The 19,687-nt window shown below is 39.0% G+C and overlaps 1 protein-coding gene across 1 annotated transcript; it reads right to left on the reverse strand.

Moving 5' to 3' along the window:
* Window positions 1–730: 730 nt before the first annotated feature.
* Window positions 731–19,065, reverse strand: LOC108680408 (protein Star). Its single transcript, XM_018169218.2, has 7 exons — window positions 19,012–19,065; window positions 15,743–15,840; window positions 15,472–15,587; window positions 13,427–13,540; window positions 1,635–1,829; window positions 1,190–1,405; window positions 731–1,008 (listed from the first exon to the last, which is right to left on the reverse strand). Exons 1-7 carry the CDS (start codon window positions 19,023–19,025, stop codon window positions 820–822), a joined length of 942 nt encoding a protein of 313 aa, XP_018024707.1. The 5' UTR covers window positions 19,026–19,065; the 3' UTR covers window positions 731–819.
* Window positions 19,066–19,687: the final 622 nt, after the last annotated feature.

The following is a 19,687-nucleotide window of genomic DNA, read 5'->3' on the forward strand; positions in this document are numbered from 1 at the left end:
CTTGTTTGAAGTTGAAGACAATGCATGAATCAAATGTCAAAATAAATGATTTTTAAAATTAAAGAAAAATTTTTTTTATATATTAAAAAAATTGAAGAAATAATTTTGTCAGCTACGGCTACAAATCTTATAACTGATATTTGACACACTTTTACCTGTCTAATTGATCTGAAATTTTGCACACTTGTGTGAAGTCAGAGGCAATACATGAATCAATTAACAGAATAAATGATTTTGAAAAAAATTTATATATTAAAAAATGTACCTATATATATTAAAAAAATTGAAAAATAAATTTTTTTAATTTTCGAATATTAGATGAGAAATTCATTGTACATCTGTAAGATTGGAGATACCGTACTGGATTCTTTGGAAGTGTTGTCTTTAAAAAGTAATTTTTAAACGTATATTATTGTTATTTTAAACCATTCAGCAATCGGAAATATTTTGATCCTCAGTTAAATTCTTAACATGCTGGAAATTGAAAAAATTAAACTTCAAATCACAAGTCTTGGATAAACCCATTTATTCCCTCTGTCTAATTAGCGGAAATTCATGTTTACTTGTTTGAGATTTCAGGAGGTTGTGGTGGCTCGTTGAATCCGTCGGAGCTCACACTCGACGCTACAAAATAAGGGAATAATATTCTTAAATATACTGAGATAATTATTGGATAATATAAATAAAATATTTTTAAGCATTTAAAAATTAAAAAATACAATTAATAATATTTAAATGAAACTACTCTTTTAGGTACTATTTATAAAGCTAGTTTCTAAGTCCGGCAGCCTGCCATTTAGGGTGTAGCTGATGCTAAGACTACTCTAACCGAAGAGAGCTCTTCAGGTAGTCTATTTTTTTCTTGTAGGTGTTCTTCACGAAGATGAAATCGTTACCCCATCCTTCAGGTAAAGCGACTTCATTGTAAGACCAATAATTTCGTTGTTTCATGTAGTGCTTCAGTTCAAGTTTGGACCAGGAGCCATGAATGTACTCCACAGACAGTGTCTGTAAGAGTTTAGAAAATTGTCAACATAATTCATGAACATAAAATAAACACACCAAATGTACGGTATGAGATAATACTGGCCAATAAATTTTATAGAATATTGTAATTGTTAATAGGTTTAGGAGTGAAGCGAAAGATTGCTGTACTTGAAATAGAAGATGTTTCGTATTCAAGATTTACCTGTATGTCAATTTTGTCCCATGGAATGGTTTTGAGGACCTCCAGCTCAAAGCCCTCGACATCCAAGCTGAAGTAGTGCACAGTCGTCACGTTGAGTGCCAGCAGCAGGGAGTAGAGGGGCAGACACTGAACTGCGATGACGCCTGTCATGTTTAAGGTGAAATCCACGTCATTGCTGCTTATCTTCCCTAAGTTGAATTGCTGTTCAAACATTACCTGCAGGAATAAAGTGTGCTGAGTGCATTTTGATCGAACCAGAGGGATTTAGTAGCACTCTAGCAATATTAAAGGTATCAGCGATTCCATTTAACTGCTCATAGGAAATTAACTGGAGGAACAAACCAAAATTACTTAGCGTTTCATCATTGATCTTAATGAATGGAGTATAACCAAATGAATTCGGAGCTTGCAGGAAAGAAATAAACGTGTCTTTTAGAGGACTCACGGAATGAGGATACGGCTTCGTGCTGAGACAAGCGCCCACTGTCCACGCCTTCCTGTTCTTCTTGCGCACCAATTCGTAGTTCTTGGGGTCGCCTTCGATCAGGAGGCCTCGCCAGCCCAGGGTCTTCTCGAAGACGAGCGAGTTGGAGCGTGTTTCCCCATCAAGCGCTCCACACTCGACGAAGAATCCATCTCGCTAGTGAGAAATAAAAAGATAGAATATTAATTCAGGCTGCTTTCATAGTGTTCGTTTAGAATAATTTCGACTTTTATTCGGAATAAGAAGCAGGACGATGGCATGAGGTGGAAAATTAAAAGCGTTGACGGTTTGGTTGATAGCACCGCTATGCAACCTTGTACACGGATTACTTATTTGGGTCGGAATAGTTAAATCCAGCGCCTGCAGATGCCTGTAAACTGTAATATACGAGTAGAAAAGAGTTAATTTCCTTTTCCTATAAATATAAATTAAGATGGGCCTTGTAAAACGCTGTTCGTTTTGTTGGGTTTTTGCTTGACGTAAGTCCGCGTTTTTAAGGATAACCACGGTTTCAACAACAAATATCCCGTTTATTGGATTAAAAAGTTGTATCTGTGAGAACAAACAAGTATATTAGCCCTATAAACTTCATTGTATGCCTATAATATTCAAATATAACAAATAATAATCAGAACAAAAACAACTTATATGAAGACATAAAATCTACGCACCGAAATATTGTGGGCAGTTTTGACGCGGGCTACGAACTGAGCTAACATGAAACTATTGATACGTTGTCGGCTATCTACACACTCTAAAGGTAGGATAAACAAGTAAATCATAGGAGCGCATAAAAAAATAGACTATTAAAACTAAGCTAACAAAAGGTTCGCTAAAAATATTTACAGGCCTCATATTATGTGGTTAGTTGTAAAAGTATGCAGACATTCTATGCCTTCATTTGAAATCCTTTTCCAAATAATGATGTAGCTTATCATGGTCGTCGTATGTGAAGACAATAATAGTGCATCCCAAATAAAAGTGCGCATCGATGATTATCAGTGGCTACAGGTGGAAATTATAGGTGGAGCACCGATGGCGCATCGATGCGGCATCGATGGCGTGTGCGGCTTATGTTCCACCTATAACCTGCCTATGGCCACCCTACTGGAAAAACTCTTCTTCCACCAATAACTGCCATTGGCACCGGTGGCGCATCGATGAGCCACCGATGGCCATCTTTAAAATGAAGTCGATAAAAATTTTTCCTTTAGCTTCATATACGATGCATTTACATTTACTGACATTGCTCCAGACAACCATATTCTGAGGATTAGGTATGAATATAAACACTGGTAGTGCAAGTAACAATGTCAGACATGTAACAGGAAAAAATTATCAGAGTACCATGCACATACCTCGTGAGAAATCGACTTGAAGGAAGCCTCAGCCTGCAGGATTAGAACTCCGATCTCCCGGACGCGCAGCAGACCCTCTACCGTTGCGTCATCGGAGAGGCCATGGCAGTCGAGTAATTTTAAAAGATTTAACTGAAGAATTGCAAATATCAATTTCATCGAATGATAGAAGTTAAAGCTCCCACCGTGATGATTAGATGGTTCCATTCGCCATTTTTTATGAACATGCTGCTATAATCGAGAAAACAGTCGCTGAAAGATACTTCGTTTATCCATAACGAACAATGGTTCTGCTCAGAGCACAGGCTACCGGAAAATGCTTGATGAGTATCGAAGTTTCATAATGTGAACATTGCACCAATTATAACAGCGGCTCGATTTGAAATACTTTCGTCAGGTATATTCTTGCGTGTTTTAACGAATTATCACTCGATGACTTGAAAAGTTAGGCGTGAAATACCTTCATCACTTCGTGTCACTATTTTTCTGCAGCCTAATGTTTAATATTTTTCGTAGGAAAGACGTAGACTCTACTTAATTAGAAAAGTAGACGTAAACTCAAATAATTATCTGGCGGTTTAAGAAAATTTCTCCAAAATAATTAAATTTCACTATCGAAGTCAGCCATAGAAACCCGAATTTTTACTCGTATTCCTCTGAGTAAAGAGGATACTATTTTGACAAGCAAATTACCCGGAAAACACGTATTCCAAGCAGGACGTGTTAATGATTAATGAGAAAGAAGCTCAACGCCGACGCGCTCCAACCCAACAGGTATGAACGTGCTCACGTGTAGCTGCTCGCAGCGCTTCAGAGATGCGGGGCCGCTGTCAACTGCGTCAACGTTGCTTTAGATAAATGCGTCAACTTGGAAATAATATAAAAATCGTGAAACACACATAATCGAACAATATAATTTATACTTAATGATACAATCAAGTAGTCTATATTGATCGCAATATTTCAAGCACAGCATACTTGGAGCCTACACAAAATTCGCAATAAATTTACGCAATATACAGTGTGGGGCAGAACCGATTGAGCAGTCTTGAGGCGAAATTAAAGAGTAATGGAGTTACATAAAGAAGAGAGTTTATTTTCCTCGAGGTTAGCATAACATACCATTTAGAATACTGATGTTTTGAAAACAATATCAGGAAGATGGTGGCCGTTAGCTGCAATACACATGAAAAATTGAATTGGTTATCATCTTTTGGAAAACTTTCTTTTTCGCAACAAAATTTTCCACTGCTACTTACCTTTTATATCAGGAGCAGTCCAATACATGCCCAGTTACTTCACTGTAACATAACATAACATAACATAGTGATGTCGGCTCTGAAGTGTAGGCCTGATGTGGCCTGTCGCCGATTCTTTTCCATTTCGTGCCTTGTTCATAGATCTAAACTCGTGTCATTTGACCGGATCTTTTCATGACTGGCGATAGTTTGAAGAAGCTACTAGAACTCCGAGATCTTTTTCCACAGTAGACTTTTCAATCATTACTCTCTCGTTGCAACCATGTCTTCTCATACTGTAATCTTGCTGTTCATTGTTCTTCCCGAGGTGAAGTACTTTACACTTGTCAGCAAATTTGTGAAAAATTTGTGAACGCCCTACAACTGTCCGTCAGTTTTACTCGTACCTACCGAATTCACGCTAAATTAAACGTGAATCAAAATCTTACAAGCCAAGCACGCAGAACGAAATCGTGGTTTCAACTGGATCTCAAATGAACCGCAACCCAATAACTCCTTTCTACCTTGGATAAATCACAGTGGCAAATACCTTCGTGCACTGTTCTGTTTGGGAAAACGGTTTGCGGTGGCTTACAAGAGATTTACCTGCAATGAGTCATCGATGATTCAGATCCTATAAATCATCGATGATTCATCGATGACTGCCGCCTATACTCGCCGCCCTCTCGATTTATTGGAGTTTAATTGTCGATTTTTGGCAGATCTGGCCACCCACCGTTACGCCACCTGTAATCTACCATCGCCACCTATAATCATCGATGCGCCACCCTTAATTTTTACTTGGGATGTGCCTACCTAAAAGATGATTCCGAACAGTTCATCAAAACCGAGTTTCGTTGTTGGTCTGTGGAGGTTACTCATCTCAAGGGCGATAAATTCAATTCTATAGCTTTTTCTTAAAATAATTCTAGATTAAATATCTAAAAATATAATTTCAGATACAGGTAAAACCATCATACCGACACGGCAGGTACCGTGATTACAGGCTCGAATAGATTCTGGATATTTGATAGGACGGAATATCAAAACACTGTTAAGTACACGTAACTCAAAACGGCATATAACCAAACCTGTAAATGGCAAGCCTCTCTGACTTTCAAAAAGGCCAAATTGTTGGTGCCCGTATGGCAGGTGCTAGTGTGACAGAAACTTCCGAAATTCTTGAAGTTCCTAGAGGTACAGTCTCAAAAGTAATGACTGTTTTTTAAAGAGAAGGAAAAACGTCCTCAGCAAAGCACAGGTCTGGCTGAAAGTCGAAGTGTTCTGAGAGAGACTGTCGTTACTTAAATTGAACTGTGAGGGGTAATCGAAAGACCACGGCTGTTAAATAACTGTAGACCTCAATGGACACATACAGAAACTAGTTTCCATAAAGACTGCCCGCCGAGAGCTGCAAAGACCTGGATTCTATGAAAGAGCTGCAACAAGAAAACCTCTGGTCTGATCCACAAATGCTTCAAAGCGTTTGTGGTGCTGTAAAAACCTCTAAATTGGTCTCTCTAGCAATGAGAAAAATGAGATTCTCTCTGATGAAGCAACGTTTGCCTTATTTTCATCCTATGGCAGAGTTTACGTTTGGACAGTCAAGGCAGAGATTCGAACGACTTTCAGAGATGCATGTTAGAGTCGATCCCCGCCGCCATCGTCTGTAAAAGAGCTGGATGGAGTTTTAACTGAAGAATGGCTTTCAATTCCTCTAGAAATAATTCACAATTTGCATGAATCAATACCTCGAAGAATTGAGGCTGTAATTGCCGCGAAAGGTGGACCTACACCATACTAAAATATATTTTGTGGATCTTTCAGGTGTTTCCCTTCTTTATTCCAGCCCCTGCATATGCGTCTAGAATTCTTCATAACAGATACAAATTCTGAAAACACACATAACATAAAGCTCGAGCGCATCGGACTCCGAATGCAAAAAAAACGTGTGAAAGCGAGCTACCGACTGGCTGTTCAGGAACATGGTTTTGATAATACCGTTTTGAATAACAAGAATTTAAAGCAAAGAAAATAGTAACAACATTCACCATTTCTCATGAGATAAAACGTTTCGGATTCCAGAACCTTCGTCACTTCAAAATCCTAAAAGACAAGCAGAAAAATTTAGCAAATTAAAATTTTCATCGCAGATAATAAAACCAAAATCGACAAATGAAAAAACAATCAAACATGAGGAGAAAGGCCTATTTATTCACTATTTCAAGGGGATAGGAAATGAGGGCGGGATTTCAGTTAAGTTTCTGTTTAAAAATAAACAGGGATTCAAAAATTCGTTGGTCAGAAACACCGGTTGTGGAAGCTGAAACTCTAAAATCACTACAGGACGCCGGAACATTGCACTACTCGGCATGGCCGCGCACAGTTGAGTGATGTGAATGCTCAAGCAAGTTTCCCGTTTTATAACTTCTGCCTCAATACTCCGCCATTCCAGTATTTAAATTGCGAGAAGTCATACCGACGTACGCAGATATGCACTGCGTAAAACTATACCTATAAACTTGGGACGAACGCGTACAAAGAGGAAGAGCAATTTTATACTTGAAAAAAACGAGCCTATTTTAATATTATTCACCAACACTAAGTGTAGATTAACTTTCAAAAGGTATTTAGTTAATAAAACTTTCAATTGCTTAGCCACAGTCGCAGATGTATCGCCAGAGAAAGTAAAATAAAAACAATAAATAAATTTCCTATCGCCATAATCGGGAACTAACTTCAGTATATTATCTAAGCTTTAATTTGAGTATAATAGACCAGCTGAGGCGGAAATCCATTTAGTGACAAGATGCAAAAATTCAAGTTCAGTGTGCATAGCCTGGAAAGTAGATCAAATACAGAGGCCGCGGTTCATTAATGTTTTAATACCAATTAATTTGAGACGAAATGAGCGAAAAATAAAAAAGCTGGTGCTTAAACCGATTAACGTTGACTTTCGGAATACAGAGGTCTGAAAACAGCGACTAGATTTTGTGACATCGCAATCGAGAAAAGGTAAATTCTTTTTGGGTTCAAGCTGCATTGACAATTTGATAGACTGATGTTGGAGGTTGAGCTAATCAAAAGAAGAAGCCCACATGAAGGGTTCTTGAGAAGTAAAGTATCTTGTGCCATAGACACATCGTTTATAGAAAATTAGCTTAAAATCAAGAGGATAATTGGCCAGCAATTTTGGATAAGTACAGCGCACATAAGCTACGATAATGCGAAAAATCGGACGACTCAGGCTATTACGTAAAATATTTCGCGTATGTTTCAGAGTTATTTGTAGCGATGTTTTGATAATCCGGCCTCAGAAATGCCGTGTGTAGAGTTTATAGGGCATTTTTGCCACTTTCTGATTAATATGGAAACGATTAAAAGTTAATGTGAATCTGAGATAGCAGAAATGTTCGAAGCTTGACTAATCGGGTCCATTTTTTATGTGTGTTTTCATTGTGTTGGTCCTCGAAATTTATTTTTTTAGAAGTGGAATAATGCCATTTAGCTCTCTATTTAGATTTAATTTCATGATATAATCCCTTTGGTTTTGAATTTTTATAAATACTTACAAGACTAAATGCTTTCTTTTACCTTGAGGGAAAATTTTCACCTGAAACTTACACGAAACTTTCGAAATATATAATTCAGTCTGGCTGAGTGAGGGTGCCGAGAAAAGCTAACTCGTGCAAGAATTTACTGGGAGAAATAAATTATGAGAAAACTGACAACGTTTTTCGCCATTCTGTAAATTGAAGTAAAATATCACAGAAACCCAATTGGTCAATCATGAGATACTGAATCTTGAAGCAAAATTTAAAATAAAATTGAATTTAAATATCGGAAAAATTATTTCCCATATGAAGGAAAATAGGGTATATCCCAGTTAAAATTTTGAGCCGAGACCGGCGCCGGGTTTAGCCGGGCTGGTCGCGCTTTAGCAGGATGGAGCCGTGAAACTATAACCGGCCATCTATCCCTAAAACTGCGCTGCGCCATGGCTGATATAGAGACAAAATTCTAGCAGCTCGGCAGGGACGGGACGCTGCGCTGTTTTAGCGCTGGTACTTGGCATTGCCCGGCAGGGAGCTGTACAGAGCAGCAAGCAGGCCGTGCATGGGGGGTTTTGAGAGAGGGAGGAGGGGTAGGGGTTGGAAACAGTTGCGGGAGAATGAACTTCATCCTCCATCTAGTTCATTCGCATAGCACGATATTGTGGGCCAATTTCCGGTGCCATTTGTGATATTTATTTCACAAGTATAGTATGGTATAGTATAGTATAGTATAGTATAGTATAGTATAGTATAGTATAGTATAGTATAGTATAGTATAGTATAGTATAGTATAGTATCGGAGATGATGATCGGAGTAGCACAAGGAATGGTACTAGACCCAATCCTCTTCCTAATTCACATCGCCGACATAGATGTGGCAGTGAACCACGCCACTGCTTCGTTATTCGCGGACGACACCAGGTTACTAATGACCATTACTGACAGGACGGACTGTGAGAGGTTGCAAGAGACCTCTCTGCAATATATGACTGGGCCCAAGTGAACAACATGCAGCTCAACAGGACAGAGTCTGAGATTCTGAGATACAGAGGTTCCGGAAGAGCTGGAATGGAGCACCGCTACCTGTCACCTGACAACTCGGAAATCGAGAAGCGACTCGTTCGCGGTCTAGGAGTATTGATGAACACTCAGGCCAAGTTTGGGTATCACATAGCGGCAATAATCACATGAGGTAGGCGATAGATGGGGTGAATCTGGCGGACGTACAGAACAAGTGAAGCAGAACCGATGATCACATTCTTCAATGCCCTTGTAATACCCATTGAATACTGCTGCCAGCTCTGGACACCTTTCACACTCTGTGCAGTACGGCAACTAGAAGGGGTCCAACGAACCTTCACTTCCAGGATCAGAGGGTAGATTAGTTTAAATACTGGGAGAGGTTGCAGGGACTGGGTCTTTACTCACTGCAGAAGAGACGGAAGAGGTATTTCATTCTGTATACAAGGAAAATGATAACTGGAATGGCATCAAACTTCGAAAGCGAGACCTTCAAGATTGAGGCATACCATAACGGGAGAAGGGATCGAGGAGACTGTGCAGGATCCCCCCATTACGTAACATATCTGCAGTCAGATTTCAATTCCTGCGGGAAGGATATCCTTTCCGTGGCAGGGCCGAGGCTGTTTAACGCCCTACCAAAGGATCTAAGAGAGAATGAATCCACCCTGGAGACCACAGACGACTGGACGTGTTCCTGGGCACAATCCCTGATCGACTGTCTCTGCACCACTACCAACGGCGAGAAGCAAGCAACAGCATCGTGCATCAGCTGGCCCAAATGAGGGCGGATGCGCGATAGACAAGAGGCGGCGATCCATCGTGGCCTGGGACTGCTACGTCCAAAACAAATACTAAGGATAACTAGGCTATACATCGTCTAGACCCACGTCCGAGACTTGAGAGCAGTCCGTCGTTCTTTCAACGGACTACAGGTGAGCTAAGTGTAATGTAATCTCAAATCAACTCTTCACTGCTTACCGATAACGACTACAATACTATACTGGGTATGTAGGCAATTGCATGTTCTCTATGCTGTAAATGCTTACCAATAAGGATGCAAAGAGTAGAAAGCCGGTTTTTGTTTATTCAACACACTGGAAAACTAAAAGCATCGTAGTTTAATTTTTCGTACATTTTCCAATACTTTGGTAAATTTCGATGTGGCAGCGTTCATCATAGCAAAGAATACACTACACTGTTATTGTTACCAGTAGATGATTATCCATAACTTTTTTCATTATTTCTTTGGTTGTGAGGGAAAAATGTTTTTTCCACGAGCGACAATAACCCACGATCAGACTCGGCCAGAGTCTGATCCCCATGCGAACCGCTCAGTAGTCGCCAGAGTCGGGACCAGACTCTCGTAGCTGTCTGACCAGGGATCGGAATCTTGACCAAAATGCAGTCAAGATTTGCGGTGAATGCGGTGACCAAGATGCGGTCTTGACCAAAATGTGGTCAAATCTTGACCAATTCCGGCGTTCCAGGTTTCAGAGTCGCCCCCGGCTCTAAATTTTGTTAGGGTAGCGAGTCACGGAGCACAGCGCCGTCATTACCTCTCTGCTAAGTCTTGTGTTATACATCATTAAATTTGTCTCAATTCACTTCACAAAATATGACTAGCATTCCGAATTAGAAGTCAACTTTATTTGTATGATTTTTTAATTTGCCTCTTCAATGAAGCAGGTTCTAGATTCTGCATATCAATGACCCATTATCGTTCTTATACGCTTACTACATGATGCGCAACTATAAAAGGTAGCCCAATATAGCCAACTATTCTCAAACTGAACAGAACAGAATGTCTTGGAGGAACTTACGAGTGGCAAATCGCTGCAGGCCACAAAGGCAAAGTATAAATTGCAAAGAAAACATTGCGTCGGCATAGAGACGACAAAATGAAGCAACCTGGAGTTTTTTGTTTAAGATCATACAAGAAACCCATCCCTGAAAATGCTGAAGTTGCAAAAGCTACGTGCATTAAAGATATGCAAAGAAGAATGTTCGGACTAACATGCACAGATATGAGGAGAATTGCAGTCCGTGTTGCTTAGCGACAAAGCATAAATCGCCCATTTATCAAGCAAACCAAAATGGCTGGCAGAGATTGGCTGAAGAATTTTATGGAGCGGCCTAATTTAAGTATTCACATTCCTCAACCAACAAGTTTGGCAAGAGTTCTTGACTCTAATGAGCCAAAATTTTATTTATCTTCATGGTGTTGGCTGAAATCACAAGTAAGTAGAAATTCTGTGCACATAATATTTGGATTATGGGCGAAACAGGAAAGAAGTTTTTCTGGTCAAGTATATATATATTTTTCTAGTCAAGGATAAATTTGTCGTGTCAAGGATGTATTATTATGTCGAGGATGTATTTTTTCTTGTCAATGATATATTTTTCAAGCCAAAAATTTATTTTCGTCATGTTAAGGAGATGCTTTTTCAAGTTGTTTATAAAAGGACGGATATAATATTTTTCATAACATTATAATTATGTAGAACTATAAAGATGTCAAAAGTTTTGCAGTTGAACTGTAAAAGTCGTTATAATCTTCAAAATAGAAAAATGTTCTAATTAGGTAATGAGAGTAGGAGGTGGCCGCCTTGCCCTAAGCCCATGGACCCATTGCCCCAGAGTTTGGGGCAATGGGCCCTTTTTGACACTTTATCAAAAATAATTTTTCATTCAAAATTTAATGAATCTATTGGCGTCTAATTCACATCATACATTCCTCTTTAGTTGCAATTTAAACAAAACCAAGAATGGCCTCGTATCAATTAAAACTTTATAAAAAATTTAGTTTGAGAAAAGTAGTGGGCCCGTTGCCCCCACGTTTCCTTACATACAAAAAGTTACGTGTACTTAGCAGTGATTTATTGATCCAGCCCCAGATTCCAAACACTCGCACAATCTTTCACAAATATATTGTAGATAGTATTAGTAGCAGAATATTATTAGTGGGAGTAGTAGTAGTAGAATAGAATTACATTTTGTTGCATGCAGTGGTATTAATAATTCCTATACGATGGGAATGTTTTTTTTTCAAATCACGCTAAAAAAATTCGGGGTTTGCTTCAGCCTCTGCGACAAATTCGCTATAGCGCTGTTGAAATTATTCTGGGTCTTCTTGGCCAGCCGATTGAAATCAGCGACTAGTCATAATCTCATTCTCAACTTTGTAGTCTCCTAAGGGTATGGCATGAGTGGGCTTGGTCAAGTCTACCGAGCCTGCAAGCCGCTCAGAGGCTGCGCTTCAAGCCTCGAGCGGAAGTTCACCGGGCTGAAGCCTCCTGGACGTTCATGGATCATGGGCGAGCTTGCCCAGTACATAAAAGACTACAACAATGCATTCGGTGCCCGTTCGTACGCATAAGTTCGTGTTTGTTTTATTATAAATTATTTTCGATCGCCTACATTTGCTATTTAAGCAATCACTAATTTTATACTTATATTTCTCTTTTATTAATGCTGCAATATGAGTTAATCAAGTGAATATACAATTCAAGTTTAATGGTACAACTGAGACTATGATGGCTGCGTGCGGCAACTGTTATCATTGCCAAGAACCTTGTGTAAGGTAGAAGAGATCACGATGTAAGAAATATGTAAGTACTTCGAAAATGTTTTCTTGCCTTTTGAAATTCCCTTGCATGCCATAGTTTCTTGAGAAAATCATAGAAAATTTTTTAATGGGTAAAAAATCACTTATCTAGGGGGTTTGCCGAATGATTGAAATACAAACAAAGTTTTCGCTTCATCGAAAAACCAGTGTTGGTGCATTGAATGGCTCACCAATATTGCACTGATCGATTGCACTGATTATGTACGCAGCAGTGTGTCAATTAGTAGGATCTCTATAGTATTAGATTCCAAGCAAAATGATTAGAATGGGAAGCCGTTGTCAATTCATACAACCAAAATATGTTGTTTAATTTCTGATCTATTTTCCAATGCCTCGATAAATATCAATGTGGCAGCGTTCCTCTTAAAAGAGATTACGCAACAGTGATGTTATTCTGTTAGCCATTGATTAATAAACATTATTGTTGAATACGTCTAGCATTATTTTTTCGGAAGTAAGCGAAAAATGTTTTTTTTCTCGCCACTATTCTGAGTTTTTTTAGAACCGTTGCATTCAGCGAGTTACAGAAACAGGTATTGAAAATATGTAATGTATAAATTCAATTGCCCATAGTTTCCTCCCGCTGCTTAGGAAGGAGGGAGGGGGGGTATTTACATCAAATTGGCCGGGTCGGCAGGCTGCCCTGGACCTCTGGCGCGCTACCAGAGGTCTGCGTGGCTGTCCAACTTGAAATCGGAAAGTTCACCAAAAAACGAAAAAAACAGAAATAGAGAAGCTGACTTACACAGTCCTGGCTCCACAAGTCCTAAGACTTGTTTCAGAGCCAGGCTCACATTTAAATTTTGTTAGGACAATTTGAGGTGGTAAAATAGGTTTTCACGCAAGTCGTGGTAAACCATAATGGTGCGTTTCGTTTTAGTCAACTACGTATTTATGACATGCATATAGGTATATTTATCACTACTTCAGTGCCTTCAAAGCCTTGATTACTCACAAATTCGCCCATGATCTTCCTGATAGCAGAAGACTGTCCTTGTGAAGGATCGTCCCCAACAGTGAGCTGGTACGGCTGCAGAGATGGTGGATCTAGATACTGGGTGCGTATTTTCTGAAGTAAACATGGAAGGTAATTATACAGTGGGTGCAAAAAGTATCCGACACTGAGGAAAAACTTTCCCTAATTAAAGCCTATTCAATAAAATAGCATAAAGTAACACTATTCAAATGTAAATTAACATGAGTAATACACATATCATATTGAAACAACATCATTAAATGTTGACATGATAATTGTAATTCTGTAAAAGTTATAGTTCAAAAAGTCTCCCAACACATAGTAAACAGATTTACTCAATACTTCGTCAGGTGACCTTTAGCAGCCAATACTGCTTCTAACCGATTTTAATACATTTTCACAAGATTAACACATATGCTAATAGGAATTTTAGCCCACTCTTATTTGCATATTTCTTTCAATTGGATAAGATTTCTTGGATCTCTCTCATGTACCCACAATTTCGTTTCCCGCCACAAATTTTCGATCGGATTGAGGCTTGGCCATTCCAATAACTCAGTGTCCCTCTATTAAAACAATGTAAGAGTTGCGCTAGCCGTGTGTTTAGGGTCATTTTCTTGATGGAATAACAAACCTCGAGGAAGGTTCAGTTTTTCGGCTGACTTCACGAGACATCTCTCAAGAATGCCCTGATACATTTCGCAGTTCATCCTACCTTCTACGATTTCCAATTCCCCTGTGCCGCAGAAGAGAAATAACCCCAAATCATTATGCTGCCACCTCCAAGCTTCACTGTTGGGACGGTATTCTTTGGGTGAAATGCAAAGTTCTTCTGTCTCCAAAAAGGACTGACACAGTTCCGACCAAACAACTCAATTTAGTCTCATCTGACCATAAAGATTTATCACAAAAGCTTCAAGGTTTACTCACTCGTTCTCTAGCAAAGTTCCAACGGATCTTTACGTGAATTTCCTTAAAGAATGAGGTTTTTCTTGGTGACCGAGAGCGGAATCCTTTCTCTCGAAGAACTGTCCTAATTGTATTCTTGCAAACATTTGTTCCACTTGATTGCATTTTTTTTGCATTTCAGCGCTAGTCAGTCGAGGATTATTCTGCACTTTTAAAACTAAACTCTTGGTTGTACGATCAGAAATTTTTGTAGGACGACCTCAAAGAGGCAGACTAGTCGGAAGATTGAATGGTTTCCATCTCCGGACAGTATCACCAGTTGTCGAAATTGGGATATTTAACACAAATGAAATTTTTCTATATCCCAAATCATTTCTGTGTAGCTGAATAATTGATTTTCCGGTTGATTGAGACAATTATGCAGGTTTGAGCATTAATTGTTGAAGAGCGTAACATTTTGCCACCTTTTTATGACGATGCCAGGTAATTAATGACTGCAGTTAGGAAGATGTCTATGGCGTTCTTTTGCATTCTAGAATATTCCAACGTTTTTTGATTCTAGATTATTCCCCCGAACATACTAAATGGATGAGAATTTATTAGCGAATAAATTTTTTTACGATGTGTTAGATACTTTTTGAACCTTAACTTTTACGAAATTGCAATAATCAAATAAACATTTAATTATAAAGTTGTTTTGATATGATATTTGAATTTTACAAATTAATTTGCATTATAATATGGTTTGATGATGCCATTTTGTTAAAAAAACCTCAATTAAAAGTTTTTACTTTGTGTCAAATACTTATTGCACCCACTGTATTTCTGCATAATTTTGATAATTAGTGAAATTATTAGCGTTCAATTCCTTATGAATTAGTCGATGATTGAAAATATCCAGAAGTATTACAATGTTTCATATGACATCCTATTTTGAACGGATTTCATTACATCGATCGTTTCGTAATTACCGACGCACATACCATAATAAAGTGTCCGGTTGATACTTAACCGCCAATCAAGACTTCACGCGTCCCAAATGAAGCAACATCAACCACTTTATTAAGCATTGTGCTTATAGTAATGATTTGAAAAACGTCACATCAAAACCGAACCTCAATGAGCCTGGGGTCGTCTTGCTTGAGTCTTTCCTTTCTGCCGCTCATCGCGTCGGAGATGTCAGAGGAAATCTGGTCACAAGCCAGAGGAGGAGAGCAGTCGATGCTCCACACTGCATCCGAAAGAAGAGAAAGTAATAGGGCTTGAACTGACACCATGAAATTAAATCGTTCTCTGCAATTATTGGAAGAGATTCAAATCTATTTTGCTTGATGAAATTTTCAGGTACAATAAAAATTTCATGCGATACTTTATTTGGTCACTCACGGGAGTCAAGAGGTGTCTTTAAAATCCCGACTAATATAATGGAGCCAAGACAGAGCAGGCAAACTCTGAGTGTTGGTCTCGGACAGCGTTTGCCGTACCTGGTGGACGAAAATGTCAGTCACTTAAATGATAGTCTCGTGAGTCAAGCTGTGCCTACCTCGCACAATCACGCACATACTCCTTCCTACGAAATTTCTACGCAATGACTTGAACCTTTTGACGAATATTTAGTTGGTACGGATATGTCTTGAATTACGCCGTTCCTCAACTCTGTAGACAGACTTCTGCTATGAGGATATACCTCTATTATGTAAACTGATTTCCTCGATATGGACGGGCCTCAACAAAGTCCAAATTTAAGGACGTTTCACCGGCTATTAGTAACGTCGCAGATGATCACGAATGCGAAAAAGTGCGACGCAAAGGAAAGGAATGCGAAAAGGCGATTACTGCAGACAGCAAAGTATCTGCTTTACCGTTTTTTATAAAATCAGTACCTCAGGCATAATTATCACTATTATTATTTTTTTTTCATGGGAATGCAGAATTTGTTCTTTTAAACAAGTTTGATCGAAGACAAGATAATGAGTTGAATTCATTTGTTATTCATTTTCAACAAGTCGAACGATATTTTCCCTTAAAGTTTGTAGATCGAAAACCAGGTTACCGAGAGTCATTTTATTATTAATATGTTAACAACGTTTCGAGAGTATCAACATTCATTATCAATAATTATTAAAAAGCTACATTGTGTAATGAATGTTTTAAACGTTCTAGTGAAATGACGTATGGCCTTCGAAATTAATTCTGTTTTGAGTTAACACTTACGAATTTTTGACTTGCGTCCAATTTTGTTTTTTACGTCAAATTTTTTTTTTGTATTTTGACTTACGGCAAAATAGAACCTTGCCTTTCTTAGATGTAGTCGTCTTAGTTAAAAAAAGTCGTTTGTCACACAGGTATAAGAAAAACCTACAGATGTCGGTAGACGGTTAGAGTCCTGAACGCTGTCAGCGTATCCCAGTTAAAATTTAGGGCAGGGAATAGAGCAGGCCGCCGCCGGCTGTAGAGCCGCCGTAGGGACGCGACAGAGTCGCGATAGAGCAGAAATGTCCGCTTTAGAGACGATATCGCCAGCCGCGTAGCAGCGCTAATTCACCTCTGAGTACCTGCCCAGGCATGCTCTGTCCTGCCAACAGGCAGCCCTTACTGAGCACCGCCTGCTCAAACCAGCCCAACGCCTGCTCTGGGGCGGCTCTGGCAGTGTACGCGGCAGTTACACGTTACTGTTTGTCAACGATTTAAAAAATTTTTCCTTCTCTCTGAGATCATCTAGACTTTTCTCTTGCAATGACAGGTTGTATGTGCATTTGTTTTTGACATTCATATCGTATTGACATTAGCAACGGTATTTAGAAACCAACAAATTCAATTATCGAGCAAATATTCACATCATACTACTCACCGCTATGAACTATCTGAAAACGTCGACGGCAGCTCCGAGAATCGAACGCAGATCCTCCGCGTCGTAGTCAACGCCTGTACCACCTTGGCCACGCGAACACCTTGGCCAAATAAATTCGCTATATCTTCAATCAAAACGTTTTGGAGACCAGCGCCAAAACGCAGGGAAATTCGATCAATTTTTTAAACTGATGATGGTGCTGGCTACACATTTTCATTGAAAAAATGGTGAATTTCCTTGGTATTTTCTTTGCTCTAACATTTACTGTTATTAACGCGTTTTCTGTAAATCCAAGTTAGAAAACTTTCTCATGATAAACTGATTGATATCTCGCTTGGCAACGCGTGAATGACCGTAAATGTTTCTGTTTGCGTGTTAAAACTGGAAGAGCATATAAAAATCTCACGTAATTCAAAGTATTATAATACTGACGTGAAATAAATTTCATAACTGGCACCAGGAATTGGTCCAAAATATCGTACTATGCGAATGAACTAGATGAAGGACTAAGTTCATTCTCCCGCCACTAGCTGTTTCCAACCCCTACCCCCCCCAACCATGCACGGCCTGCTTCGCTGCTCTGTTCATCTCGCTGCCGGGCTATCCAAGTACCAGCGCTGCAACAGCGCAGAGTTCCGGCCCTGCCGAGCTGTATAGAATTTGTCTCTATATCAGCCATGGCACAGCGCAGTTTTAGGGATAGATGGCCGGTTATACTTTCACGGCTCCATCCTGCTAAAGCGCGACCAGCCCGGCTAAACCCGGCGCCGGTCTCGGCTCAAAATTTTAACTGGGATGCCCAGCTAAGGCACTAAAAGAAACACAATACGCGCCCTCGTCCAATTAAAGAGCTCTGAAGGCCTACTCATCTGAAAGTGACTGAACTGAGAAATAGCAAAAAAATTCAAAGTCATTGATGGATTAACCAATAGAACATTCGACAACAAAATCAAAGGTCTTCGATCGAAACGAAATAAACTCAATAAAGAACCGGACTCAAATGGAAATGTCACAAAAATCTACTACCAGAATCAAATGACAAGCAATTATATAGCAGATGAACAGATCCTTCGATCTGTTCATCTAATAGTAAAAAATTAAATTATTGTTTGAAGGTAAAAACAAGAAAATTCAGATTTTTTATGAACCAAAACCTCTACAACAAAGTCGGAGTTCTTCAAGATATACCAATATTGTCACTAAATTTTCCTGTTATAATGAAGGTGGCAGACTTCTTCCCTATATTGACTACATAAGGCTTACAACTACGACATTGTGCTGTCGTCTTTCTCATTAGCCGCCACCATCAGTCAAGGGACCTATAGGAACCACATGATGGAGGCCCACAACGAGATCATCACTCGCACGGTGCTGGAGGAGTGCACCAGCGTTGTCGTGCGACGCCCTGACGCCATCCGACGCAGGTGATAGCTGCATGGAGCCCTCATCAATCATGTTAGGACTCCTGCTATCAATCTTCGAACCAACGGATTTGTCATTACTTAGATGTTGTTTCCGTTGTAAATCTCAGGCTTTATATTTCGAGTAGCTTCCCTTTTTAACGTAATTTTGTACTTCTATCAATCGAAATCTCATTTTTATTTGCATTCTATTTGCGTTATTTGAACTCCGTCGATACAGATTTTATTATTCAATGTGTCTTTTAACTTGATGTTGATTGTTGATACGTTCGAAACATTAACATATTGCAAATAAAATGTCTTCAGGTAACCAGATTTTCGATCCATACTTCCAGCAACATAAGCAACGATAAATCTTAGTAAACTATACATGAAATACTCACGGTGCTTCCTGCATTGAAGATTAGTTTAGCACTCTAGTCTAGATAATATAGAAATGAATGAATCTATGAATTCAAATGCAAAAAAAAATACATTTATAGCACAATACACGCTTATTACGGGTTATATTTTGAATGAGCACCTTAATTTTATTTGTGGCAGCGTCTGTCAACTTTCGTATCAACTTTTGCCTGCTATATAGTGACAGATATCAAGTTTGAAAGACCCTTCAATTATGGTTGCTAGTCTGACGGACAAAAGTGAGTGAAATAAATGCAAGTAACTTGTTAAATACATTAAATTTATAGTACTTTTTCTCCCCCAGAGCGCGTGCTTGACGTAAACGCATGACATCTAAAATGATGTTTTAACTGGTCCAGCCAGAAATGTCTCGACTGTGATCAAATACTATATGCCTTGTCCTTCATTTCTGTATAGATTACTGTTAACAATACTTATACAAATTATCTAATTTAAAAAATCTGTGGATAATTCTATATTCCTTGAAAAATTATTGTAGTTGCGCCGATTGAGGAAGTCAGACCTCTGCAAAATTTTGTTACAATATTTCTATCTGTACAATAGTAACGACATATAACATGTTTTTTTTGGAGAAGTAACACTCAACTGAGAAATATTTCTTGCATTCGAAAAATAATATTTTGACTACGGGAAATC

The sequence above is a fragment of the Hyalella azteca genome, unplaced genomic scaffold, assembly GCF_000764305.2.
Source record: "Hyalella azteca isolate HAZT.00-mixed unplaced genomic scaffold, Hazt_2.0.2 contig10325, whole genome shotgun sequence".
NCBI lineage: Eukaryota > Metazoa > Arthropoda > Malacostraca > Amphipoda > Hyalellidae > Hyalella > Hyalella azteca.

Excerpts from the sequence above, each read along its gene's own strand:
- LOC108680408 (XM_018169218.2), bottom strand. Across the intron at positions 15,588-15,742 it reads AAAGACACCTCTTGACTCCC|TGTGGAGCATCGACTGCTCT; the intron begins GTGAGTGACCAA and ends TTTCGGATGCAG. Across the intron at positions 13,541-15,471 it reads ACGACCCCAGGCTCATTGAG|AAAATACGCACCCAGTATCT; the intron begins GTTCGGTTTTGA and ends TGTTTACTTCAG.